We start from the raw sequence: 25,649 nt of genomic DNA on the forward strand, positions 1-25,649 counted from the left end.
CTCTCTTCGATCATCTTCGCTTTTTTAATCGGGATATCCCGCGTGCTTTTTCTGTTTCATGCGCTGACCGGGATACGCATCTCGCCCATCCAGGATCCAACGTCGGTGAGTACGGGTTATTACGAGTATGCACGTATCGCGAGAACGTTGCGGAGAGGCCGACACAGTGGAACGGACTGGAGCCAGGAGGCTGTTGCTCACCGGCAGTTAGCACACGAACGAACGGGTTTCTTTCCCCGGTCGCGGACCGGCCGTGATCGATTCGGCCAGCAGCCCGAAAAAAGGTCTCGCGCGTATCGCGTTTCGCTTATTGCGACCCGCAACGCGAACTCTTCTCCCTGTCCGTGTCTCTCTCTCTCTCTCTCTCTCTCTCTCTCTCTCTCTCTCTCTCTCTCTTAACCTCCACCGTGTAAAAAAGTAGAGCGAACGGCAGCCCCGAAAATTCGGCGTTTCACGGTTACCGACACGCCGCGCGATCTCGCTCTTTCTTTGCCCGCGCGCCGAGAAAAAGCCCGAATGAATTTCTAATTAACACATTGTCGTCCGTAAGAGTTTTAAAAATTTTACGCTCGCCTGACGCGGCACTCCTTGACGCGAACTTCAACGCTTCTTTTCTCTCCTTTTTTTCGTCCCCTTTTTCCCTTTCATACTCGACAGCGCCGCTTGATTGAGTTCTCCGCTCGGTCCACTCAGTCGGACGGTTTCTTGCCGCGGCGATACGAGGCGTGGCGTGTGGAACGAAACCAACGCGTTTCCAGATTTACCTCCGCCGCCGTGTGTTCGTGGCATACATTACCGGTCGCACGAACTTTTTCCGCGTACTATGCGAAATCCTTTCGTTCGACCGGGGGCCGTGCTCCCGTGTGGGTATCCAGAGGGACCCCGAGGGGAGCGACCTTAACGTCCGCTTTGTGTTCCATATGCATCGGCACCCATCGACACCCGTCTCGGCCACTCGTGCGTCGTCTGCCATGGGACCGGCGTGGAATCCAGGGCGTAAGTAGCATACAAATTCCTACATTCGAAATTGCACGTTATCGATGCGTCCCGACCTCGTTCCAGGCGCGTCATTAAGCGTCGCGCCTTCCTCCCGTCAGCGTGTACACACGATCCTGGCATGCGAACCAGCGCAACGGTTCACCGTTCAGCGTATGGACGTTCAACCGAACGGTGAACAAACAAAAACGCGACGAAAAAACGCATTTACCGGCACGAATCGATGATTTTCGATCGCGAGATGGCCTCCGATGGCATCGCGTGAACGCAACCATAGGTTATTGAATCCTATAGTCGCGTAACGAGTCTGAGAACAGGAGTGAGACAGGCTACGTTGCTAATTACTCGGTAATAACGATCCTCGAAGCCAGCACACTGTGGTAGATTCGCGGAGAAGCCTCGACCTCGCGAGAAGAAGGAGCACGCGATCTCTTCTCCGGTATCTACTCGCGGTCGCTAGGCTCGCGATAAATCAGCGGCGCGTTCCCAGCTGAAAATTGCGATCAATCGCGACAATAACATCATACGCGGCGCAAAACACGAGGATCGTTATCGTACGTTTGTTTCCCGCGGCGGATCCGTTCCCGCTGCGAGAGCTCGGCCAGGCACAGCTGTTCTTGTCAGTATCCCGATGCATCACGATAAATCCAGGCGAGCTCCTTTTTCGTACGGGGCCTCGATGCGCGCCGCTCGAGCCGAGCCGACGAGAGCCAAGGCTCGCCGCGTGTGTCGACCACGCGGTCTCGATCTCGTCCGGACGATCGGGTAAAACCGAGCGAGGGCACGCGTGTCTTTTCTCATACGGCAACCACGGCATAATCGCGGCATCGAGGCCCGCGGTTAGGTCTCAATTAAGCCGCAGATCTCTATCGGGGACACCGAGTCGCGAGAGATCATCGCTGCCGATTGCATAATCACCGGCTAGACGTCCCGCGATTCCAAAATTATCCCGTCCTTTCCTCCGATTCCTTTCCGATCCCGCGAGATACTATCTCTCGGGGGAGATTCAGAGCGAAACTGTCTCCGCTTCTTTTGGGACCATCTGTCCCGCTCGCAGTGATATTCAACGATATCCAAACGATCTTTTAATATCGTACGTAGTTGCGATTCGAGGATACCACTTGCGTTAAAAAGACGTGTCACGCTCGTCGTAATGCTTTCGTCACAGAATCGCCAACGACGTGGTACACGCGTCGTTAGGCAATTGTTACAGAAACGCTGGATCGTTCTGACACACGCGTTTGCGAATTTCTTGCCACCGCAAGTGCTTAAATGTCAAGGACAGGAGGGTACGGTGAGAACCGCCTTTAAGTATTTTCGCGATATTTACGTTTTAAAGTTATTCGAGAGAGTAATAAGGCAGTGGGAAGGTGGTGATCGGATTTTAGAGATGGAAATTCGGGGGAATCGAAATAAAGATGGGAGAATCGGTATATCGACACCGCAAGTGGTTAAATGTCAAAGAGAGGAGGGTACGGCGAGAATAGCTTTCTAGTATTTTCGCGATATTTACGTTTTAAAATTATTCGGGACAGTAATGAGACTATGGGAAGGTGGATCGGATTTTAGAGATGAAAATTCGGGGGAATCGGCATAAAGATGGGAGGATCGGTATATCGACTGGGGTTTCACGCGTGGAAGTTTGTAGCCGTGATCGGCGGGCACGAAAAGTCGAGGGGCACCGTGGTCCCGGGGCCTGGAGGCCACGAATACGAAATGACGGGACGGATATCTGACGTCTCTATAGCAGTAAAACGGCGGGCATGCGTGCCACGGCGGGGGTCCCGAGACGTCGTCGGAGACATCGGGCACCGCGGGCGGCCATTGTCTCAAGGGAGTCCCAAGGGCGAGGCAGGAAGGGCCAACCCCGGCTGACACGCACGAGGGGGTCGCCAGCGCCCCGCCGGGCCCCGAAACGAAATTAATAACCGAATTTCAAGTATTCCTATTTCGGGGCGAGGAGTTATCGGTCGGGGCCACCTGAGCCTTGCCTCTCTCTCGCTCAACGGTCCACGCAGAAAACCGATGTCACACCCACGCGATCCTCGGCCCGAAAACGAATGTTATATCCCCGGCTGACCAGCGGCTGACTTACGGCGCCGATAAACCATATTTACGGCGTAATCGTTAATTAAAATATATCGTCGCGGCCGCGAATTCGCGGAGGACGCGCGAACTCGTGTCCAACGGGGATGTTAATGAGCCTGGTCGACGTCTCAGTTACCTCTCCTTTTATTCCTTCAGCTTTGCCCGCGCTGTCCGCAAGCGCGTGGTCGGGTTCCAATGTCGTCCGATAGCGAGGCGTGAAGATCCTCGATCGTTGATTGATCGGTTCACTCGAGGAGACACGCTCTTTCGTCCACTTCATCGATCTTCGTAGTCGCGCGAAAAATCCACCGCACAAATGGATGAATAAAGAGCAGACCATGTAGGCAGGAAAATTAATTCGTTAATTGGAATAATTATTATTATAATACGTAGGAAATTATGGGAAAGAAAAAGGGGAAATAATTCAATTCTGCTGGTTTCAACTAAAAGAATATATATTTTGTATAAACTAATATGGCGGCGAGGCCTGGCAAGCTGACTGAACTGTCGCGTTCCTGAAAGATTGAAACATATACTAGTGCAAGTTCAGGCTGATCCTACGTTACACTCATCGCCGTTGCACTTTAACGTAATATTATTAACCCCTTCCCGTATTTTGACGAGTCTGACTCGTGATGATAATTTGGCCCAAACACGAATATCACGAGCCATACTCGTGAACGGAATATTTTTCTAAATGTAGTTTTGAAACTGTCATCTGTTATAAAATATATTAGGTCTACCGAAAAGTTCTGTCCATTTTTGAAGTAAAAGAAAATAATACATTTTCAACAAATTTATTTATATTTATCTAACAATATCATTTTCATCGTTACTTATGACCACTTCCCTGGATGATGGAACTAGGTATTAAATCTGGAAAGTATAGTGAATTCGACAAAACTTCGAATGACATTAACGGACAGAACTTTCCGGTAGGCCTAATAATATATTTGTGATACTTATAAAGGGAAAAAGGATTAGAGTCTAATTCTGCAACAGTAGTATCGCGTAGAACTGACTGTATCACGCGTATTTACATTTCGGCTCGTATTGCGACTGTTTTTGAACCATCAGTCTGGTCTGTTTACCGCGCGTTCCTACCGTTTGGGTCCGAATTTCGTCGAGCTAAATAGTACTGGAAGGGGTTAAAATTGAAATAATTATTATAATTAAGTTATACTGCAGCCTTTACGCGCTCAGACCAGAACCCTACGTCGCGTAGATCAGACGAATCTACCCCTAACCCTAACTGCTAAGGGTTGACGCGATCGTTTCTCAATTTTTCACTAACCTGTCACGAGGAATTTTATTCTTTTATTCTCCGCCATTTTTTCACGCCGAATTCAATCGGGTAGCCATCGCTCAGCCGGCAAATGGCCGCCGGAAATTCAGGAGAACTCGCCTTTCCGTTCAATTCGTCCGGAGGCGCACCCACCGTGCAACCTCTCCGAAATGCAAAATTTAAGGAGCGTAATTCTCGGCGAGCGGCCGACTGGCTTTTTCGCGTAACACGATCGCGTTCCGAGCAATTTGTAAAACAAGAATCACCGGTCTCGCGTACGCCTCGGCCTCCGGATCGCGCGACCTTGCCTTTTTTCAACGCCGTCCGGTGTATCGCGAGCGGCGCTATAAGCGGGCAATTAAAAGCGTGCAGCAGGGACATTTATGTTGGCACTAACTGCCCGTTAAGACGAAGGAACCGCCTAACCGTGGAAGGTGTAATTGGCCGACGTGCTGAACCCGCAGCTCGTAAAACAGCGGGCGTGCCTAGCCGAGTGCCGCAGTTTTTCCACTCGAGGTCTACGCCGCCGCCATTGCGTCTCGCGGTACCCTGAATTTCCGATTAATCCTCGCACCCACGGGTCTCGCCTTTTTCATCCTCTCTCTATCCGCGTCGATTTTTCTCGCGAGATCTCACGACCTTGCCTACTCTATCTCGGGCGCCACTCTCGATCGGCCCCCGTTTAATAACCAGCCAGCTTAATTAGAGTACCTAGACTAGCACGCGATACGCGTGCACGCGTTCGATGCTCCGCCATTGATAAAAACTCGCGACGCGACCGGGAATCTTTAATAACCACGATATTCGAGTACGTTAAGGCGCGTTTGCAACGCTTGTTCCACTCTATCCCGCGAGGTTAATGTAAATACGGAATTCTCGAATTTTTTTGAAAGATTGAAGAATTTATTACATTACCCTAATGCGAATTTATATCAATTACTAGGTGGAAGCAAGTCATCCGAGGTACCTGGTGTGCTTCTTGTGAGATTTCTTTCAGATTTTCGTCATTTTTTGACATAGTTACATTACAGTTTCATAGGGGCGATAGACGCTTCCTCTCTGTAGGAATTAATAATTTCGCAAAATTTACCGTATCATAATTATCATGCACACCGACATAAATGAAGACAATTTTACTCCTTAGAAAATATTAAGACAGAAATTCCGAGCGAATTTTAACCTTTTGTACTCGGCGATCTTTTCGTTACAGAAACATAGTAATTCGAAAACTTTCTACCGTAAAGTTGCCGATATTTTCGAAACGGTAAATAAGAAGTGCAAATTAACAATAAGACGTAGAATTATTTTTCGTTGGTCAATTTTAAATCCGAGATATTAATTAACAACGATTTTTAGAATCCGATTAAATGGCAACCGAGAGTCGCCTCTCGAGTGCAAAGGGTTAAAGATTCGAAAATTCATCAACTACCACGCTCTAAGGGTTAATGGGCCCCCCTGGCAGGAATCTTTTCAATCGAATGGGAATTCGATTCATTACCTTAATACAAATTTATGTCAATTACTAGGTGGTAGCAAGTCGTCGAGAGTACCTGTTGTTCTCCTCATAACTCCATTTAGGATACACCTGAAATACCCATTGTTTGAAATTTTCCTAAATTTTGACATCGTTACATTTACAGTTTCATAGTGGTGATCGTCCCTTCCTCTCTGTAGGAATGAATAATTTCACAAAATTAACCGTGTTGTTACCTAGCGGCATAAATTAAGCCGAAGTCAACATTTAAAAAATATTAAGAGAGAAATTCGGGGGGAATTTGAAAGATTCGAAAATTCATCAACTTTCGGCATCCGGTTATCCGCGCCAGGGTTAATCGGGCCCCCCGTGGCAGGGAGGAGCGATCGGTGGAGTAGCAGTTCCGTTAAGAGGAGCGAGGCAAAACGTATAACCTCGTTACCAGCGTAGATCTGTCGTCGGATAGCGTAATCGCGACGCGTCTCTAATTACGCTGGGCGTCTGGTTTCCGCGATGGACGCGGTTCGAGGAAAAGTCATGGGACGTTGGCCGGGGCGGCGCGAAAGGGCGGACGGCCTCTATTTTATAACGCGATCGTTACGCTGCCCCGGCCGCGAGGATACCGCGTTCCGCTGGCAATCCATTTCTCCCTTGCGGCTTCGATTAAAATGCCAGACGTCGGGCGAGAGGGCGAGCGAGAGGGCGGGCAGGGAGAGATTCCCCCCGATACGCGATATTGTTACGCGTGTACACGTTGTAACTGTCCGGATCCGTGACGGAGTCACGCGATATGCATTATGCACGCACGTAACGCGGCGGCACCGCCGTCAGTCGTTTCCGCAATCACTCCCACGATGCATCGCCGGGTGACGACTGCCGCTTTGTGAGAAACGACCCATCGATGCTCTCCTCGCGTGGCCGTTGCCTCTTCCTCGTCCTTTTTCTCCCTCGCGGATGAATCTTTGCCGTATTCCATTTGTCAGATGTCCAATCGATGACGGAGGTGTATGTACCCAGCGCGGAGGGTGTGTCGTAATAATCGTCGGACCCTTGATCGTGGTAGCTATTAGACGCTGCGAGGAAGACATGTCTGAAACGATGCAAGAGGTGTATGTTCATCACGAGGGACGCCAACGTCGATCCTTGCCAGTTTTTAAGGGATGGCTGGGATGGAGAGTGTAGAGGAAAATAGGAAATTATTTTATCATTTAACATTTTACACGAGTTATTGGTTATTTTCTCCTTGTTCTACTCGATTTCCAATGCATATTTTAAGCTCGGCTTCAAAGCTCTGCAATTTCGTTACCCCTTTACGCACGAGAAACGGAGATTACGATACATGGTAGATATAGTATATAATAAAGAATTAAAAATAACAAATCGAGGTGAAGTTTTTGAATTAAGGGATATCGACTGCACTTATGATAATGCTGAGATTGTTTTTTTCATTATGAAAAGTTAAACAATTTTCAGGTATATTAGGACATTCGTGTTGGATTTAGGTTACTGTTCCGTTAATCAATTCGAACACAGTCTTTCTTAATAGTTATATTTGTATGTTTCTCCTCGCATAGCTGCTTCTTGGCTAACACGAGTCGGACACTCGCGTGTTTACATAGGAATCTCTCCTTTTTCCTCGCACACTGCCTGGCCATGCCAATGTGTCGCGATTACCAAAATCCGCGTATACTCGAACAATTCGTTATTAAAGGGTTAATATTTTGCACTCCAGAGGCCCCTCTCAGTCTCCATTTAATTAGATTCTAAAGATCGATGTTTTAATTAATATATCAAATTCAAAATTACTTAACGATGCGTGCAATGTCGAAGTAAAATAATTCTACGTCTTAATTCGCATGCGATTTCTTATTTGCCATTTTAAAAATATCCTCGACTGTATGACAGAAAATCTTCGAATTACTATTTTTCTGTAACGAAAACATCGTCGAGTACAAAGGGTTAACCCTTTATGAACAGTATTTTTGATAAAAGATTGCAAAATTATTAACATATTTAGTATTTCTACATCGGATAACTTGTCTGCATAAATTTCCACACGGATTTCCTCATTTTCCTTCGTTCAACTCCTTCGTGCTTGCCATTTTCACGATTCTCTCAGAACTCTGACTGTACTCTGCCTCGCCCAAAATTCCTTAGTCTGACGTTATCTCAGTTGCTCATCTTTGCCGCATTTATTTAAACATTCTCTTCTTTCGTTCAACCACTCTTCTCTCATGGGAGGACCCTGGTACAGATTACTGAAAAATTTGCATATTTTGGGAAATTTCTTTATGGTGGAATTATTTACTTGATCATTCCGAAAATTATGGGATTTTATCAAGTAACTGTAGGAGTATAAAATGAATTTCTTTTACGTTTTAAAAATTATTGTAAATGACGTGTGCTCTTGGGAAGAAGATCCTTCGTGCAGGATTTAAGAACGTAGCTTAGAGAATTTTTAATCCACCTTCGTTTTTCACGTGTTATCCTACCTTTTACGTAGTTTTGGCAATCGTTTCCAAGCTTTCTCGTCGTCCAAACACTGTATAGATTTCACGGAGAGGTTACCAGAGTGTACCCTGGAGCTTTGGCGTTCGTAGAGTCGATTATCGCATTGGATAGCAACGCGGAGGTTAAAAACGGGGAGAAACAACGTCTCCTCGCGATGGCCGTTTCGCAGAAAGGCTTGGAGAGCAGTATGGCGCATCGGGAGCACCTTTTACTGTCGCATGAATTTAAAAAGTAATCAGCATCGACGTGTAGTGCGAGCAGTTTTCGTGCAAGTTAGAGCGTGAACACGAGAAGGTATATTTTTATTACGGTTAATTCCTCGCGTGTTCGCTATGCAAGAAGAAGGGGTTTCATTGCGAACGTGTTAACTCTCCTCGATTCAGAGGGCTAAAGGAATAATCGTTACGATCGTCCGTGATAATTACTATCATTTTACCTCGTTACTTTCGTCAAAGGACTCGACCCAGTGCCGAAAGCATCGATCCCGGTTTTCTCTCGTCGCAAGAAGCTATACCCGTGTAATCGTGACCCGTTATCCAGATCCACTCTCGTTTCTCGATCTCGCATTCGAACCAGCCGACGCGTATACCTACATATATACGATCCATCGCTCCCTCTCTCCCTCTCTCTTCTCCCTGCTCTTAGGTTTCCCCGGACCAATTAAAAGGACAGATGTCATTTGTCCACTTCCCTCGTTATAAACGATTTGCCATTAGATAAGAGCGATAAGGCACCCGCGTGTGTGGTAAAACCGGGACAATCAGAGGCGTACGAATACCTTCTCGGCTGTTTCTCGGCCAGCTGTTGGTCGGAAAGCTAAGAAATGTCGCGGTGTCACGCTCCGAACGGTGCGAGGACCTCCGACGCCGATATGCACCGTGGTTCATTACAGCAGCTGCATTACCCGTACATACGCGACGCGTCATTACTTTTATTAGCATAATGACAGGCGAACAACTCAATTTGCATGGAAAATCACACAGGTCCGTAACGAAGTTCGCCCGCGGATCCGTGGTCGTCCTTCTACCCTGGCCTGCACGTGTAATAAAGTCCCCGCGCATGTAGTAGCCCTGGCGCGCGCGCGCGCACACATCGGTCTACGTGTGTCGGAGTAGAAGGGCATACGAAAAACATTGTTAAAAGAGTCGAAGGGTGCGAAAGAGAGGTCCACGCAGCAGCCTCGAGAGAGTGCCGAGAGTGGACTGCCTTCGTTCTTCGGGGTCCGGTGATCCCTTCGCGCTGGATAATTCCGTATCATCATCGAAATTGCAGTCGATCGTCATCCGGCTGGTCGTCGATCAGCGTCCACGTCCTTCGTCCGCCGACCAGCTTGATTGAGAGTCGCCAGGGATCGTTTGCCACCGCGGCCGATCGAATCGTCCATTCGATAATTGGCGTCGGTAATGAGGCCACGGATTACTCGGTAATCGGTCCGCGGCCTCCTCCGAAAAACGAGAACCTCGCCGTTAATAATATCGTTCTTTGATTCCCTTCCAGACTCCATCCACCGGCCCTCCTGACGTGTCAATCCAACGTGTCCCAACGCCGATCCAGCTTACCGATCTTCGTGGAATAATCACGAAGTGCGCTCGCTCGCTCGCTCGCTGGAAGGTCGATTTCGAATTTTCGTTTCGGATCCTTGGCTCCCGATTCGTCACAAGCTCGCCTTGAAATCCAACTTTGCCGTCGTAACGTAGTTTCCCAGCGTAGGTAGATAATGGTAGATAATGGTAGATAATGGTGGTTTAATCGGATGATCGAGAGGCGTAGGCGTAGGTAAATAACAACGTCGAAGCGATCTCTGGAGTTTCGAAAATCGAAATTCTCCCTGCCATAATTCGCAGAAGGCCACGGTGCTTTAGAAAATGGTTTATGAAGCATCCCGAGACACGATGGGCTCGCGTCGTCACCTCTCGAAATCGGGGCCCTCGCCACACCCCAGAGCTGGAAGACGAGGATTGCCGAAAACGCGCGTGGCACCGCGTGGAAACTATAAAGCGTTGTATAACATCGTGTTTACACGAAATTACCGAGATATTAACGTGGAGAGTGCGTTAAAGTTGCCGAAAACACGGAGTACCGCGTTGATCCGAGCTTGCGCCGCCAGTCCGAGCGCCTTTGGTGGCAGTCGATTTGCTTTATGAATTCGATGCCTATCGCTAATAACAGAGATCGCACTTATCTGTCGATCGCCGGTTCATACTTTGCGTGCCGGCCGCTCTTCTCGCCGGCGAGATACGCGCGAATGGTTTTGGATTCCTAATTTCGCCGATCGGGCTCATTAAAGCGCCGCAAAACCCCGGCGAGATACCGATCTCGCGGAATATTATGTAAATAGAGCAGCCGCACCGATATTGCCAGGGTGAATAAATTGTTCGCGAATAACGCGATAAATAATCGAAACAAATCACCGCTGGAATTTCTCCCGGATGAAATTCCTCTCGCGATTATCTCGTGCACGGACGACGGATCGGATCGGTGCGGAAAATAATTTCACGGGAAAAATCGAGCACAGATCGAGCGCCGGATACGCGTCCTATGCGCCATTGCCCGCGCGCACGTCCCGGATGACCGGGTAGACGGAAAGCTCTGGAGCCTAACACGGATGATCGCGGAGACGCATTACGCGAGCACGCTTACCATCTCCGATACGGATCTCTCGCGAAATATTATGTAAATAGAGGAGCGCGTTAAACGGGCACGATCTAGAAAAGCCGGCCGGACCGGGCTGCGGTGCACGTACCCGCGCGACCGGATGCCGGCTGAATAAAAAGCGCATAAAGTAACATTTAACGCGCGCTTAAACGAAATTGCTGTAATCCTCCGGTGGCGTGGCGGTCTCGACCGCTGCGAGAACCGCGGGAGGAAGAGCCGCGTAGGAGAAGGGGCTCAGGGTGGCTGCAGGAGGGTGGAGGCAGGGCGCATTAACATACCGATTTACATAATGCGTATAATTCGAGTAATTATGAAGGGAAATATACACAATTTAATATAATGGTGGATGTTTAGGGGCCGGCGCTATATCTGCCACGGGAGATCTCGCTGCCGCGCAACTGGACCCCTCTCTATGCTGCCCTCCTTTCTTTCCGTCGCTTTCCTCGCCGTCCGCGCCTGTGTGTGCGTACGCGGCTATGCATATGCATATGCATGGACGCTCGCGCGGCCATTCTCGGGGCCCGAGACCCGATTCTCGGGCACCTATGGGCGACGCAGCTGCCTCTACCGGCGTGTCCTGCGCCTTCTTCCGATATCGGCGTTGCGCTCGGGCTCCTATAGATTCCATCGTCGCTGGGAATAGACAGTTCGAGGGGACACACTGGATACGGGGCCCGATGTTCGTGTAGATGGCGCGGGCATGCGACGGAAGTTTCATGCCACGGATGTGACACGTCTTTCGCGCGCTGTCGCGTCGCTACTTCCTGTGACGCATGCGCAGATATACGATCGAGATCGATCGAGTTCGAACACCCAGGGACCCGAAATCCAGCGTGGAATCGGTAAGAGCGTTTAACGAGTGGTCTACAGAGCGAGAAAACCACTCGAACAGATCACGGGCAAGGTGTTTAGGGCACTTTCGTCCGCGGCAAGTAAATTGCTCGTTGCTGGCGGGCTCGGTTCCCCGAAAAGTGGCCCGTTGCCGGTTAATGACGAGGCATCTTCGCGCCTCCCTTCGCTACCTGCCGGACGTTGATGGATACGAACGTCGGCTCCGAACTATTTTAATTTATGTTTTTCACACGAGCAATACGGATTTCCTTCCCTCCGACTATCCATCCCCTTCGGGAGCCTCGCGTCCCCAAACATCTTAATTTAACTACCGTGCAGAGACCACTCGTTGGCTGGGTTATCCGATTTGCCGCAGACTAATAGCGCTGCCTTTGTTCACGCGTATTCTCGTAATTGGCTATCGATCCCCGGCCTATCGGCTGATCGGTATCTAGCTACTCCTGCACCTGTGTTCCTAGGGTAACGTTAAGCAACGAATATTCTGCTCCGCGTGTGCATTATCTGTCTCTAAAAGCTATGATGCAAAAGCTTCCAATTTTTCTACCTAATTAATTCCTCCTACGACTCCGATCTGTTTGTTTACATTGTCACCCGGTTGAACCGGCCTATTCGTTTGAGCGGCTGACAGGAAGTTGACCGTGTTTCGGTAAATTAATCAGGGTCGCGACCCGATTCGTGGATCGGGCGGCGTGCAGCGGTGGTCCGTAAAACTGTCAGGATTTTCGGTTAAATTGGACGCGCGGTGGCCGTGTTCGGAAAGTTTCGTCGCGGCGGCGAAAGTGCACCAGGACCCCACGCGAAGTACTAACGAGATAGTCGGTGTTTATCAGTCCCGTAGCCCGGCGCACGTACGCGCTCTCACTCCAATTAGCGCTACAGCCCGGGCTAATTGCTCGATATAAATCGCCGCGACTTAAAAAACCGGCGGAATAATTAGACGGAACGTCGCAGGTGCGCGGCCGCTTTATTATGCACGCGTCTCCCCGAAGACGTTTAGCGCATTACCAGCTGTATCGTTGTAACGACGCGTCGCGATCCGCGCGCATAATGAGGGTGGAGAGAGCCCGCGTTCCTTTTATCTCCTGCTCCCCCCGGCCTGCACGCGGACCGCGAACCGATTACACCGTTTCATGCTAATAGAGCCTATTAGGGGGCCCACCGATCGCATGACAATCCCTGCGCCGCGCAATCTAAATGTCAATCTCCGCGGAGAAACCCGCCACTGTCATGACTTTTCCATCGATCGTGCACCGCCTCGGTGAACGGTCCTTTCGATCGCCACTCGATATCGGTACGCCCGTGTCTCTCGTTTTGCCCCAGCAATCGTCCAGATAGACATCCGGTTCTTTTCCGTCCACATTCTGCGCTCTTGACTCACGAGCGCATTGTTTTGCAGGTATTCGTACGGTTTTTACGCTTTTCACCGACCGGTTTTAAAAGCTCGCATATTTTTTCGCGGCGAATAGAGTGTTTCGACGTTTTCGATGTTAAGCAGATATCGATGCTTATGCGGATACTGTCATCGGGTAATTTGTCGATCGTTACTCCATCGTTTGACGACATTCTGTTCTCCCGCCGCGTAACGGCTCGTTTAACGCTGCTACTCTCCTGATAGCCGAGCTCCTGGAACCCACGTGAAACGAAAGTATGTGAACGCAATTTGCATAACGCGTAGTATATTGGCTCGAGGAATCCACTTCTTTGGATAGCTCGAGACTTTGGGTTCATTTCTTGGCTCCAGTTCAGTTCAATATTCTTACGTTTATTTATTTCGAGATCAAAGCAAGCGTGGATCTGTACAGCAACGTGGAATAGAAACTTTAGCAAATCTCTCAGAATTTTTTCAAATTCGAAGCTTTTCTTTCATAAATTCGACGATACTTTTATTCTGCGATAACTAGGAGAAGATTTTGGATTTTTAAGATTAAAGGTCCACTCGAATTTTCTTACGTTTATTTCCTCCGAAATCTAAGCAATAGGCTTGTTTATCGCTATAGAAATTTTAACGAGGCCTTTAGAATTTTTTCAAATTCCAAGTTTTTCTGTTATAAGTTCGACCATATTTTTCCGCGATAACTCGGAGAAGGTTTTACATTTCTTAGGTTAAGTCTAGTCGAATATTCTTACGTTTATTTTCTCTGAAATGAAAAGAATGGATCTGTACATCAATTTGTAATAGAAACTTTAACGAGTCCCTCGGAATTTTTAAAAACTCGATGCTTTTCTGTTACAAATTGCACAATATTTTTCGCAATAACACCGACAAATTTTTTATTTCTAGGACTAAGTCCAGTCGAATATTCTTACGTCTATTTCCTCTGAAACCAAAGTAATGGATTTGTACATCACTGTAGAAACTTTAACAAGTCCCTCAAAGTTTTTCCAAGCTCGAAGCTTTTCTGATACAAATTCGACGATATTTTTCGCGATAATTCGGAGAAGATTTTGGACTCTTAGTGGTAAGTCCAGTGAAATATTCTTACGTCTATTTTCCTCAAAGTAAGGGACTTGTACATCGTCATAAAAATTTTAACAAGTCCCTCAGAGTTTTTCCAAACTCGAAGTCTTCCTGTCATAAATTCGACGATATTTTTCTACGATTAAAAATCCATAGACCTATATTCTTATGTCTATTTCCTCTAAAACCAAAGGAATATACATCAACATCGAAACTTTAACAAGTTGCTCAGAATTTTTCCAGATTCCTAGCTTTCCTGTTACAAATTCGATAAGCTGCGGGTAAATTAATCTAAACTCAACCTGAAAAATCCTTGAAATCGCTTCTCCTGAAGGATCAACAGCTCGACGAACGGATTTCAACCACGCGGAGCGTATTATCAATCTCCCGGGGATTTTTCGCAGCAGTCGCGAGAAAAATCCTTCTGGACTAATCGGCATGACGCGCGTCAAAAGGAATCCACGTTTATCTGTACAAGATTCGTGACATTTAATTTAACTCTCGAGTCTAACGATCGACGGAACACGCGGCACCGGGGAACTGGATTTGCCCCTAAGGAGACGGGGGTCCGCACGACTCGCGTATCTCAACGTCTATCTGAATAATAACGTGTACGACAACATGTCAAATTATTCAGAACTTGCGACGCACGCAGGCGTGTACGCGGACAGAAACGGGCGAGTGTACGCGCGCGTAGCCGCTCTCGGCGTACGGGGGCGTCCTGTACACGCGCGCGCGCGTTCGTGCGAGCGTGCGTGCGTGCGTGCGTGCGTGCATGCGTGCGTGCTGCCGCGCGCGAGCTCCCGTGCCGGCGTCGAAGAACCTCGGCCGGGGGTGGTAGCGGTCCGACATGTGTTCGCGGTGGCGGTGGCTCTCGACAGCAGTTTTATAATTGCCGGACTGGATATCGTGCCGGTCGACGGACGAGATTCGCGAAACGCGCGTCGTTTCGTCGCGGATCGGCCGCTTCGAATAATTCGCGAGCTCTGTCAGGGACGGGCGCGCGTCAAAGCGGACCACTCGTTTCCTCTCCGCCTCCGCTCGTCGCTTAATTTGTACGAAGATGTCTGCTCGGTGCAGGTGTCAGGCTGATGAAAATCGGTTTCAGCTGGAGTTGAAGTAGAAATAGTTTCGTGGATGTTGGTGTCTTTTTAGAAATATTGAATTTTAGTGCAGTTGACGTGACATTGCTTTGGCTGTCACGATATAATTTCCAGCATTCTTGTATCTTGTTAACATTATTTTTCTTATTTTAGTGGTTATGGATGCTTATAGAATTTGCAGAGTGATTAGTACGAGTAGAGAATTTACTATGAAGGGAAATGCAATAGGTAAACCTTGCGTCGCGAACAAGAAATGAATAAATCAAGGGAACATAAGATAAATGGCGCATTAATCGCTGTTTCATCGCGAATAGCGATTTCTTCATTATCAACAGGGAAGAGTGAAGATGTTCTTTGTTTATTAGTATTGTTGAAATTTTGGAAAAATTGTCAGTGAGCATCGTGGTTCGCAACACGTTGGACACGTTAACCGTTTACTGTTCTATGTTCCATGGATTTTATTCTAGGAGGTCTCTTCCAGGACATTATTAATAAAATCGTAGGGGCTCTGTTGAGAAAGAAACGTGCCTGACATGTCCCCCAGTAATTTACTTATTAAGTAGTAACATAGTAGTATATTTCCAAAGGATTAATTACTGGAATCAATCAAACTTACACCTTGTGAGCTTCTATTCTGGGCATCTGGAAACTCTAGCTTAGGTTTTTCTTTAGACTAATCCTTTTAAATCATTCTTTGTCAATTAATATATAATTTTTATTGGTTTTCGGTAAATAGGGGATACCTACTACTTGTTTTACATTAGATATAAGTTCTCACTTCGAACATCTATATCCAGTATTCTGAGATACACTGTTGGTTTTGCAGCACCAGCTTGGGTCGTCCACTATAGTCTCAGAATCGAGGCTGTACCACGTCGTAAACTACCCATTACTATCACTGCTCACCTGAATATATACCTGAACAACGTACAACTCGTACTCAAATAAAGATCATCAAGAGTATCCGTCGTTAATATTCTAATGAACGATGCTTTATCCAAAAAGGGGTGTTAAAAGTACCTTTAGCAATAGGTCAAACAGTTTCTCCATCTAGCAATTGTCTCGACAATCTCTCCATCTTCGCGACCAAGTGTAAAAAGTTTGTAAAGGAATAAAAAATAATTGCCCGGTCGATGCATCATCGTTACCCGAACCGGAACACGGAAACTCGTGCGACTGCCGAATCCGGAAAAAAGAAATGGCCCCCAAGTTTCCTCCGTGTCGCGGTGGGGTGAGCTGAGTGACAATTAAATCACAGGTGTCGGTTGATCATGACGGATCGGGCCACGGTAGCCTCGTGCGCGGCGTCGCACGCTTCTTCCGCTTTGCCTTGGAAATTCCCTCGTACGTTTTCCACGCGATACGTTCCCCGCTGCCAATGCCGTGCATGCCAGCTACGCTATCATGCTCGCCGCAAAAAGCGACGTTAATAGCAGTTATATCGTATTTGCAGGCCTATACGCGATTGCCGGCTCGGCGTAACTTGATTGCCGCCTGTCAACGATCGTCCGCCCGTATTCTCCGCGATTATTCCTCCCCGCGTCGGCCCCCTCCAGCCCTCGTGCACCCTCGTAGTGGCAGCAGTAGTGGCAGCACTAGCGTGGGCTAACGACGTCCGCGATAGATCCACGAGGCGCGACGCTTAATCGCGACCATGCGAATAGATTACGCGGATGTCCCTTCGCATAAATATGGAGTGTCTCCTCACGATCATTGCTTATTAATGTCCTTGCGTTTTCTGTTTCACGCTCTTAGCGCCGCCATGGACGTCCACTCGCCTGCATCCACGGATCGTGCTATAGTACGTAAGTAATCGAACTTCACGTTATGCTATCCTTGCGTGTCGCTTTCGGTTTATGCGCCGTTCATGCGTCTTGCGAGTGCGTGACAATGTTGCGATTAAGCGTCATTTCCAGGTATTCTCGGACAATACTTTTGCAGCCTCGGCAAGAAATTTTCGACCGAGTTTGCAATTTTGTATTATGATAACGTAACAGGAAAGGAGGTCGCTCGAGAATTGAATTCTAAATAGTGAATGACATAATTTTTTAAGAATTCTATAACAATACTTTTACGGTCAAGAAGAAATATTTCTGGCCGATTTCGCGATTTTATATCAGGAGAACATAACATGACAGGAGGTTGCTCGTCGAGATAGTTCCAAGAATTCTCGGACAATACTTTTCCCACCTCGAAGAAATATTTCTGGACGATTTCACGATTTTGTACCAGGAGAACATAATATGACAAGAGATTGATCGCCGAGACAGTTCCAAGAAATGACGCCATTTCCAAGAATTCTCGGACAATACTTTTGCGGCCCCGAAGAAAAATTTCATGGCCAATTTCGCGATTTTGTATCAGGAGAACATGACATTATAGGAGGTCTATCGCGGAGCCAGTTCCAAGAAATTACGTCATTTCCAAGAATCCTTGGTCAATACTTTTCCCGCCTCTGTGGTCAATACTTTTCCCGCCTCTGTGGTCAATACTTTTCCCGCCTGGGTGGTCAATACTTTTCCCGCCTGGGTGGTCAATACTTTTGCCGCTTGGGTGGTCAATATTTTTGCCGCGTCGAAGAAAAATTTGTGTCTGATTTCGCGACTTTGTATCAGGAGAACATAATATGACAGGAGGTCGTTCGCCGAGACAGTTCCAAGAAATGACGTCAATTCCAAGAATTCTCGTCCAATGCCTTTGCGGCCTCGGCGAGAATTTTTCGACCGATTTCGCTACTTTGTACTAGAATAACATGACATGATAGGAGGTCGCTCGTCAAGTCAGTTTCAAGAAATGAAGTCATTTCCAAGAATTCTCAGTCATTGCCTTTGCGGCCTCGGCGAGAATTTCTTGGCCGATTTCGTGACTTTGTACTGGGATAACATGATATAATAGGAGGTCGCTCGTCGAAGCACTTCCAAGAAATGACGTCATTTCCAAGAATTCTCGAGCAATACTTTTGCAGCTTCAGCGAGAATTTTTCGATCGATTTCGCGACTTTGTACTAGGATAACATGATATGATAGGAGGTCGCTCGTCGAGGCACTTCCAAGAAATGACGTCATTTCCAAGAATTCTCGGGCAATATTTTTGCGGTTTCAGCGAGAATTTTTCGACCGATTTCGCGACTTTATACTAGGATAACAGGACATGATAGGAGGTCGCTCGTCGAGACAGTTCCAAGAAATGACGTCATATCCAAGAATTCCAGAACAATACTTTTGCGGCCTTGGCGAGAATTTCTTGGCCGATTTCACGACTTTGTACTAGGATAACATGACATGATAGGAGGTTGCTCGCCGACCGAATCTCAGAAATGACGTAATTTCCAAGAATTCTGTCGTTTTAAATTTTAAGTTCTAAGATTTTAAATATTTTACTTACCTTACTTACCTTACTTACCCTATTTTCCTCACTTACCTTACTTCCCTTAGTTTTTTCTTCTTTCTTCTTTCTTCACATATTACTTTATCAGATATTGCCCTCTCTTAATTTTCAAAGTTCAAAGAGAACATTGAAAATTTACAAGAGGTAGGAAATATTTTTAACTTTGCGCGTAGCTCTTAGCTTGGTATCGTTTCACAAAAAAATTGTTTTTTTGGGAAACGATACCAATTACCAGGTCTCACCACGTGGAGGTGGCTACGCATAGAGACCCAGACATGTGCCCTAGTGGCACAGCCTACTGGTGCTATCTGTATCAAAGATACCCTAGTCTAACTTGGAGCGAAAGAAATTAAAATGACTCTACTGACACTTTATTATATTTCGTGTCTTACAAAAGGGGTTTCGGTTCGCGATTATTCGAAAGACCGACTAGCCTAGGCGATGTACTCCCGGGTACAGAGATAATTTCATACCTCGGCACCCTCCCGATCGGGCCTAGCTCAATTCCAGTCACTGTCGCACTCGCCAAGACTTACACGTGGACCAAGGATAGTCCCTGAATCAATGAAACTTCTAGTGTCAACGCGAGGGCCCTGCTGGGCGGTTGCCGGCCAAGACAGACACTTCGCATCCCAGCCACACGGGGTAGAACTTAATCATCCCTGTGGTCTAACCGTAGATGGTACTAGTCCGTCAGCCAGCATGTGCCCGAGCCCCAGTCGCGTACGACTTAGGCAGCGGACCGTCCCGTCGAGGTCAGAAGACGCACTGATCCGAGGGGGTCACCCTGGAACCCGATGCATGACGAGATTGACAGTGACTGGAAATGAGTGTCGGAGACGAGTCGTGAGGATGACTTACGAAGCATGTACTTATCGAGTACACGAGAGCACGTCGCGTAGGCTAGTCGGTACTTAAGAACAATCACGACTATCGCGAGAACAATTATGTTCTATTTGCTAAACGAGGGGGATAAGAAAATGATAGAGAATTTATAAATTTCGCTGCAAGTTAGGTAGCTTACCTTTGTACAGATAGCGCGCACATGATACTTAGTCTATGGATCTATCTTATGATTACTTAAAAGTAAACGCACGCATCGTTCATTGATGTGTCGCAAACAGAATCTTGAGAAACCTAAAAGCTAAAACAGAATATATTATTGTTAATATGTAGCTGAAAGGAAAGGGATTAGTGCGAGGAAACCATCAAGGTTAGTAACCAAATGGAACGAGCAAGCCAACGACGAGACCTGAGCAACATAACTACGAAACAGAAAGATTCCAACGGTGAGAAATAAACATACCAACGAGGAAGCGCTCGAGTATTATACGAAACACTCGAACGCTCTAACGAAAACAAATCGAACGGAAGTCGTAAAATTTGTGAAAGGAAAGTTTTTGCCAACGATGAGACATAAGTAAAAACCAACGACGAAGCATTCGAATATTGTACGAAATACTCGAATGCTGAAACAAAGACAAATAGAATGAAAAAAGTAAAATCTGCAAGAAGAAGTATAATTAGAACCTGAAAGAAAAGATAATTAGTACCTGAAAGGAGAAATTATTGTTAAATTATTTAAGAGAGTGGACAATGGCCACTGAATAGCCATTGATCTAGCCAACGATGATATAGAAATAAACCAACGACGAAGCATTCGCATATTGTACAAAACACTTGAATGCATAAACAATGAAATCTAGAATAAAAGAAATAGAATCTGTAAGAAAAAAGATAATTAAAACCTGAAACAAAAAATAATTAGTACCTGAAAGAAGAAATTATTGTTAAATTATTTAAGAGATTGGACAATGGCCACTGAATAAACGGGCCCCTTATATAGCCGCGGCCGGCCGAAGATCGGCGAAAATTTCCGAACTTTACCGATTCCTTTAAAAGTTACATTTCCGCTGTAATAACTGATAATTTATTAACTTTTTTGACTTTTATCGTTAATATACGTTACAAACTATTTGTTAAGAACAATTTTAATTTGCTATTGACAATAAATTCATTAATTTATTAGCTTTTTGTAAGTTACGAATACATTTTAATACAAATACGTTGCTTGTTTAAGTAGTAGCTAATAATTTATTAACTTTTTCGAATTTTATCGTTAATATAAGTTGCAAAATATTTGTTATTAACAATAAATGTAGTAATTTATTAACCTTTTGCTAAGTATAAGTACATTTTCACGGAAATACGTTATATATACCAGTAATAGCCTATAATTAGTAATTTTTCCACTTGTATTATAAATTTACATTAGGAACAATTTATTATTAATAAGAAATTGGATTATTTATACATTTTTATGAACTATAACTGTAATTGAATGGCGTCATTGTCAAGAATTCCGACCACTTACCTCTCGCAGCCTTAAAAGTCGTCAAATATTTAACTGAATCATCGAAAATTTACAAAATATAGGAAATATCGCAAACTTTATGCGTATCTCTTAGCTTGGTATCGTTTGCCAAAGATTTCTCTTTGGAAAACGATACCAATTACCAGGTCTCACCACGAGGAGCTGGCTACGCATGGAGACCCGGACATGCGCCCTAGTGGCGCAGCCTGCTGGCGCTTTCCGTATCAAAGGTAGCCTAATCTAACTTGGAGCGAATTAAATTAAAGTGACTCTATTGACACTTTATTTTATTTCGTGTCTTACAACGGGGACTTCGAGAGAAAGTCTTTCCTCAGACTGGATGTTCAAGAAAGGTAGCAGGAGCGCAAATACGCGAGAAGGTTTGATAATTTATCGATGATAAATGATATACGTAGCGACAACGATTAGAGCCATCTATAACTTTAGGCTGGAAGTTCAAGAAAGGTAACATGAGCGTAGATGCGCGAGGAGGTTTGATAATTTACCGATGATAAATGATAAACGTAGCGACAACGATTAGAGCCATCTGTAATTTTAGACTGGAAATTCAAGGAAGGTAACAGGAGCGCAAATGTGCGAGAAGGTTTGATAATTTACCGATGATAAATGATGTACGTAGCGACAACGATTAGAGCCATCTGTGATTTTAGACTGGAAGTTCAAGGAAGCTAACAGGAGCGCAGATGCGCGACAAAGTTTGATAATTTACCGATGATAAATAATAAACGTAATGACAAGGATAAGAGCCATCTATGATTTTAGGCTGGAAGTTCAAGAAAGGTAACAGGAGCGCGTATGCGCGAGGAGGTTTGATAATTTACCGATGTTAAATGATAAATGTAGCGACAACGATTAGAGCTATCTATGATTTTAAGCTGGAAGTTCAAGGAAGGTAACAGGCGCGCAGATACGCGAGAAGGTTTGATAATTTACCGATGTTAAATGATAAATGTAGCGACAACGATTAGAACCATCTATGATTTTATCCTGGAAGCTCAAAAGAGGTAATAGAAGCGCAGATGCCCGAGGAGATTTGATAATTTACCGATAATAAATGATAAACCAAGCGACAAAAATTAGAGCCATCTATGACTTTAGACTGGAAATTGAAGAAAGGTAAGAGGAGTGCAAATGCGCGAGGAGGTAGTCAAATACCTCGACGTGTAATAAACGAGGGCAGAAGATGAGTAGAAAAGAACAGAGGAGCTTGCACAGTGAAGAATTAACAAATTACTTAAATTTTACAATTAGTTTGTGAATTTTTGTAACTGGATACCAAAGACGAACCCTTAAAGAAATTTCTAAAAGAATTAAAGATAAATTTCTACATCTAATATAGCTTAATTTATCTTAGCCTATATATTACTACATCAGATACTACCCATTGTTTATTTTTAAAGTTCAATAGGAATTTTGAAAATTTACAAGAAAAAGTACATAGTCTATTCTTTGTGCGTAGCTCTTAGCTTGGTATAGTTTCCCAAAAATTGTTCTTTGGGAAACGATACCAATTACCAGGTCTCACCACGAGGAGGTGGCTACGCGTCGAGACCCAGACATGCGCCCTAGTGGCGCAGCCTACTGGTGCTATCTGTATCAAAGGTAGCCTAATCTAACTTGGAGCGAATTAAGTTAAAGTGACTCTATTGACACTTTATTTTATTTCGTGTCTTACAACGGGGACTTCGAGAGAAAGTCTTTCCTCAGACTGGATGTTCAAGAAAGGTAGCAGGAGCGCAAATACGCGAGAAGGTTTGATAATTTATCGATGATAAATGATATACGTAGCGACAACGATTAGAGCCATCTATAACTTTAGGCTGGAAGTTCAAGAAAGGTAACATGAGCGTAGATGCGCGAGGAGGTTTGATAATTTACCGATGATAAATGATAAACGTAGCGACAACGATTAGAGCCATCTGTAATTTTAGACTGGAAATTCAAGGAAGGTAACAGGAGCGCAAATGTGCGAGAAGGTTTGATAATTTACCGATGATAAATGATGTACGTAGCGACAACGATTAGAGCCATCTGTGATTTTAGACTGGAAGTTCAAGGAAGCTAACAGGAGCGCAGATGCGCGACAAAGTTTGATAATTTACCGATGATAAATAATAAACGTAATGACAAGGATAAGAGCCATCTATGATTTTAGGCTGGAAGTTCAAGAAAGGTAACAGGAGCGCGTATGCGCAAGATAGAGAATTATATTTCGCTCCAAGTTAGGTAGCTTACCTTCGTACAGATAGCACGCACATGATACTTAGTCTAGGAGTCTATCTTATGACTACTTAAAAATAAACTCACGCATCGTCCATCGATATGTCCCAAATGAAGCCTTGAGAAACCTAAAAGCTAAAACAGAATATATTATTGTTAATACGAATCTGAAAGAAAATGGATTAGTACGAGGAAAGAAAACGGAAACCATGAAGGTTAATAACCAAATGAAACGAGCAACCCAACGGTGTGATATAAAGAAACGATCGTGGAAGCGCTCGAGTATTGTACGAAATACTCGAACGCTCTAACGAAAACAAAAGGATTGGAAGACGTAAAATATGTGAGAGGAAAGTTAACTAAAACCTGCAAGAAAAATTAATTAATACCTGAAAACAAAACAAAAATTAAAATCTGAAAGAAAATAAATTAAACCTGAAAATAAAAATTATTAACAATCCAACGATGAAATATAAACAACCCAACGATGAGACATAAAGAAACCAACGATGAAACAAAGAAACCAACGATGAAACAAAGAAACCAACAACGAAACATTCGAATATTATACGAAATATTCGAATGTTCAAATATAAATAAATATAAACGAAAGATAACATCTGAAATAAAAAAAAATAATTAAAACCTGGAAAAATAAAAAATTATTAGTAAATTGTTTAATGGGGTGGGGTGAGGCTGGGGTAGCCATCCCCAACCTCACTTCCGACTCCCACCCCTCGCGCACTATGAATATTAGATGTTACACTTCCGAAGTCGAACCGACAAATGAGTTCCGCTACGTCGCGTCGCCCCTTATATAGTCTCCGATCGGCTGAGTCCCCCACCCCGATCAGAAATTTTCGAACTTCGTCGATTTTATTAATTATTAATTTTTCACTCTCATAGCCAATAATTTATTAATTTTTTCACTTTTACTGTAAATATACGTTGCGAACAATTTGTTAATAGCAATATTAATTTGTTATTAACAATCAGTGTGATAATTTATAAACTTTTTGTAATTTATCGTATATTTCTATACGAGTATATTATAAATTCAAGTAATAGCCAATAATTCAGTAATTTTTTCACATTTATTATAAACTTACGTTGCGAACAATTTGTTATTAACAATATTAATTTGTTATTGACGATAAATATTATAATTTCTAAACTATTTACAAATCATAACTATATTTATGCTTTCAAAATATAAATTTCCATGATGAGATATTTTAAAAAAACGCAAATTTTTTAAAATTTTTCGGATATTATACCTAATCCCTTGCCCCCTATACAATGCAACTCGACTATCAATTGAGCCTCCTGAATAACAAAACTATTTTCCTAATTCTATATTTAAATATCCCTAAAAATGATCTCTTAGAACAAGTTTTACACGAGTAAATTCCAAGTTATTTTGTATTCTTAAATTTCCAAATTTATATTTACAGAATATAATTTATAAGAAAATTTTTAAACCATAAAATTTCCTAAGTACAATATATGAGCCTCACCGCACAAATCGATTAACTCCACTTTTTGAAAAATCTTAAATTTAAGTGTCAAATCACTTGGTATAGTCATAACCTTTTATATTTAAGATTTTTCAAAAAATGGAGTTAATCGATTTATGCAATGAAGAGGTATAATAGCACTAAACCTCGTCAAATTTAATCATCTATATCACAATAATTGATCATGTGGGGGTTTTCCCCCACCGCCTTTTGTTGGCTGCTGGTCGCAGGTATCCTCGGTGGTTGCGTAGCTAGAGGGGACGTTAGGAAAAGGAAGGGATGCGTTTCGTCCTGGGCCTGCTAGCGGACTCATCGGTAAGGCTACCCTAGCAGGCCCTGCCTTAGACACTGGGATACTATTGGAAAGTCGGGAAGTTATATATATTTTAGAATGGCGAAACTGGTCTCGAGACACCGAAAATTCACTAAAGAACAAGAACGCGATAACACAAACTCAAAACTCGTAAACTGATTTAACTTAGAGGAAAGAACACCAAGATAACGAAAACACACAAAGACGCACTCTTTTAAAACTCTCTTTCCAACACCAAGCGACTCACGCTTGTGCTGGTCACAACCGATTTCCAAGGACTCTGTTTTGGTTGTCAAGGATCACGCTTTTATGCTTTCCTTAACCTACGCTTCACCTCCCCGTAGAGGAGTCACGCAACTTAATTTTGTTATATAGAATAACTTTTCGATTTGCTT

The 25,649-nt window shown here is 44.7% G+C and overlaps 1 protein-coding gene across 6 annotated transcripts in view; it reads left to right on the top strand.

Moving 5' to 3' along the window:
• sowah (ankyrin repeat domain family member sosondowah) overlaps positions 1-25,649 on the top strand; it is a 168,900-nt gene that overhangs the window by 94,081 nt on the left and 49,170 nt on the right. For 3 of the 6 annotated variants that reach the window (XR_001890433.1, XM_017904350.1, XM_017904354.1), the window contains 2 exons: positions 94-105; positions 5,179-5,181. The exons of 1 other annotated variant lie outside the window; for it this stretch is intronic. Coding sequence is in view for 4 of the 5 variants with exons in the window: in XM_017904350.1 (XP_017759839.1) it covers positions 94-105; positions 5,179-5,181 (15 nt within the window). In the remaining variant the exon portion in view is untranslated. Of the gene's footprint in view, positions 1-93; positions 106-993; positions 997-5,178; positions 5,182-25,649 lie in introns of all 6 variants that reach the window. 2 more of the 6 variants (XM_017904351.1, XM_017904352.1) reach the window with 2 other exon arrangements.

This window comes from Eufriesea mexicana, unplaced genomic scaffold (assembly GCF_001483705.2).
Source record: "Eufriesea mexicana isolate 0111107269 unplaced genomic scaffold, ASM148370v2 scaffold2917, whole genome shotgun sequence".
NCBI classification, from domain to species: Eukaryota; Metazoa; Arthropoda; class Insecta; order Hymenoptera; family Apidae; genus Eufriesea; species Eufriesea mexicana.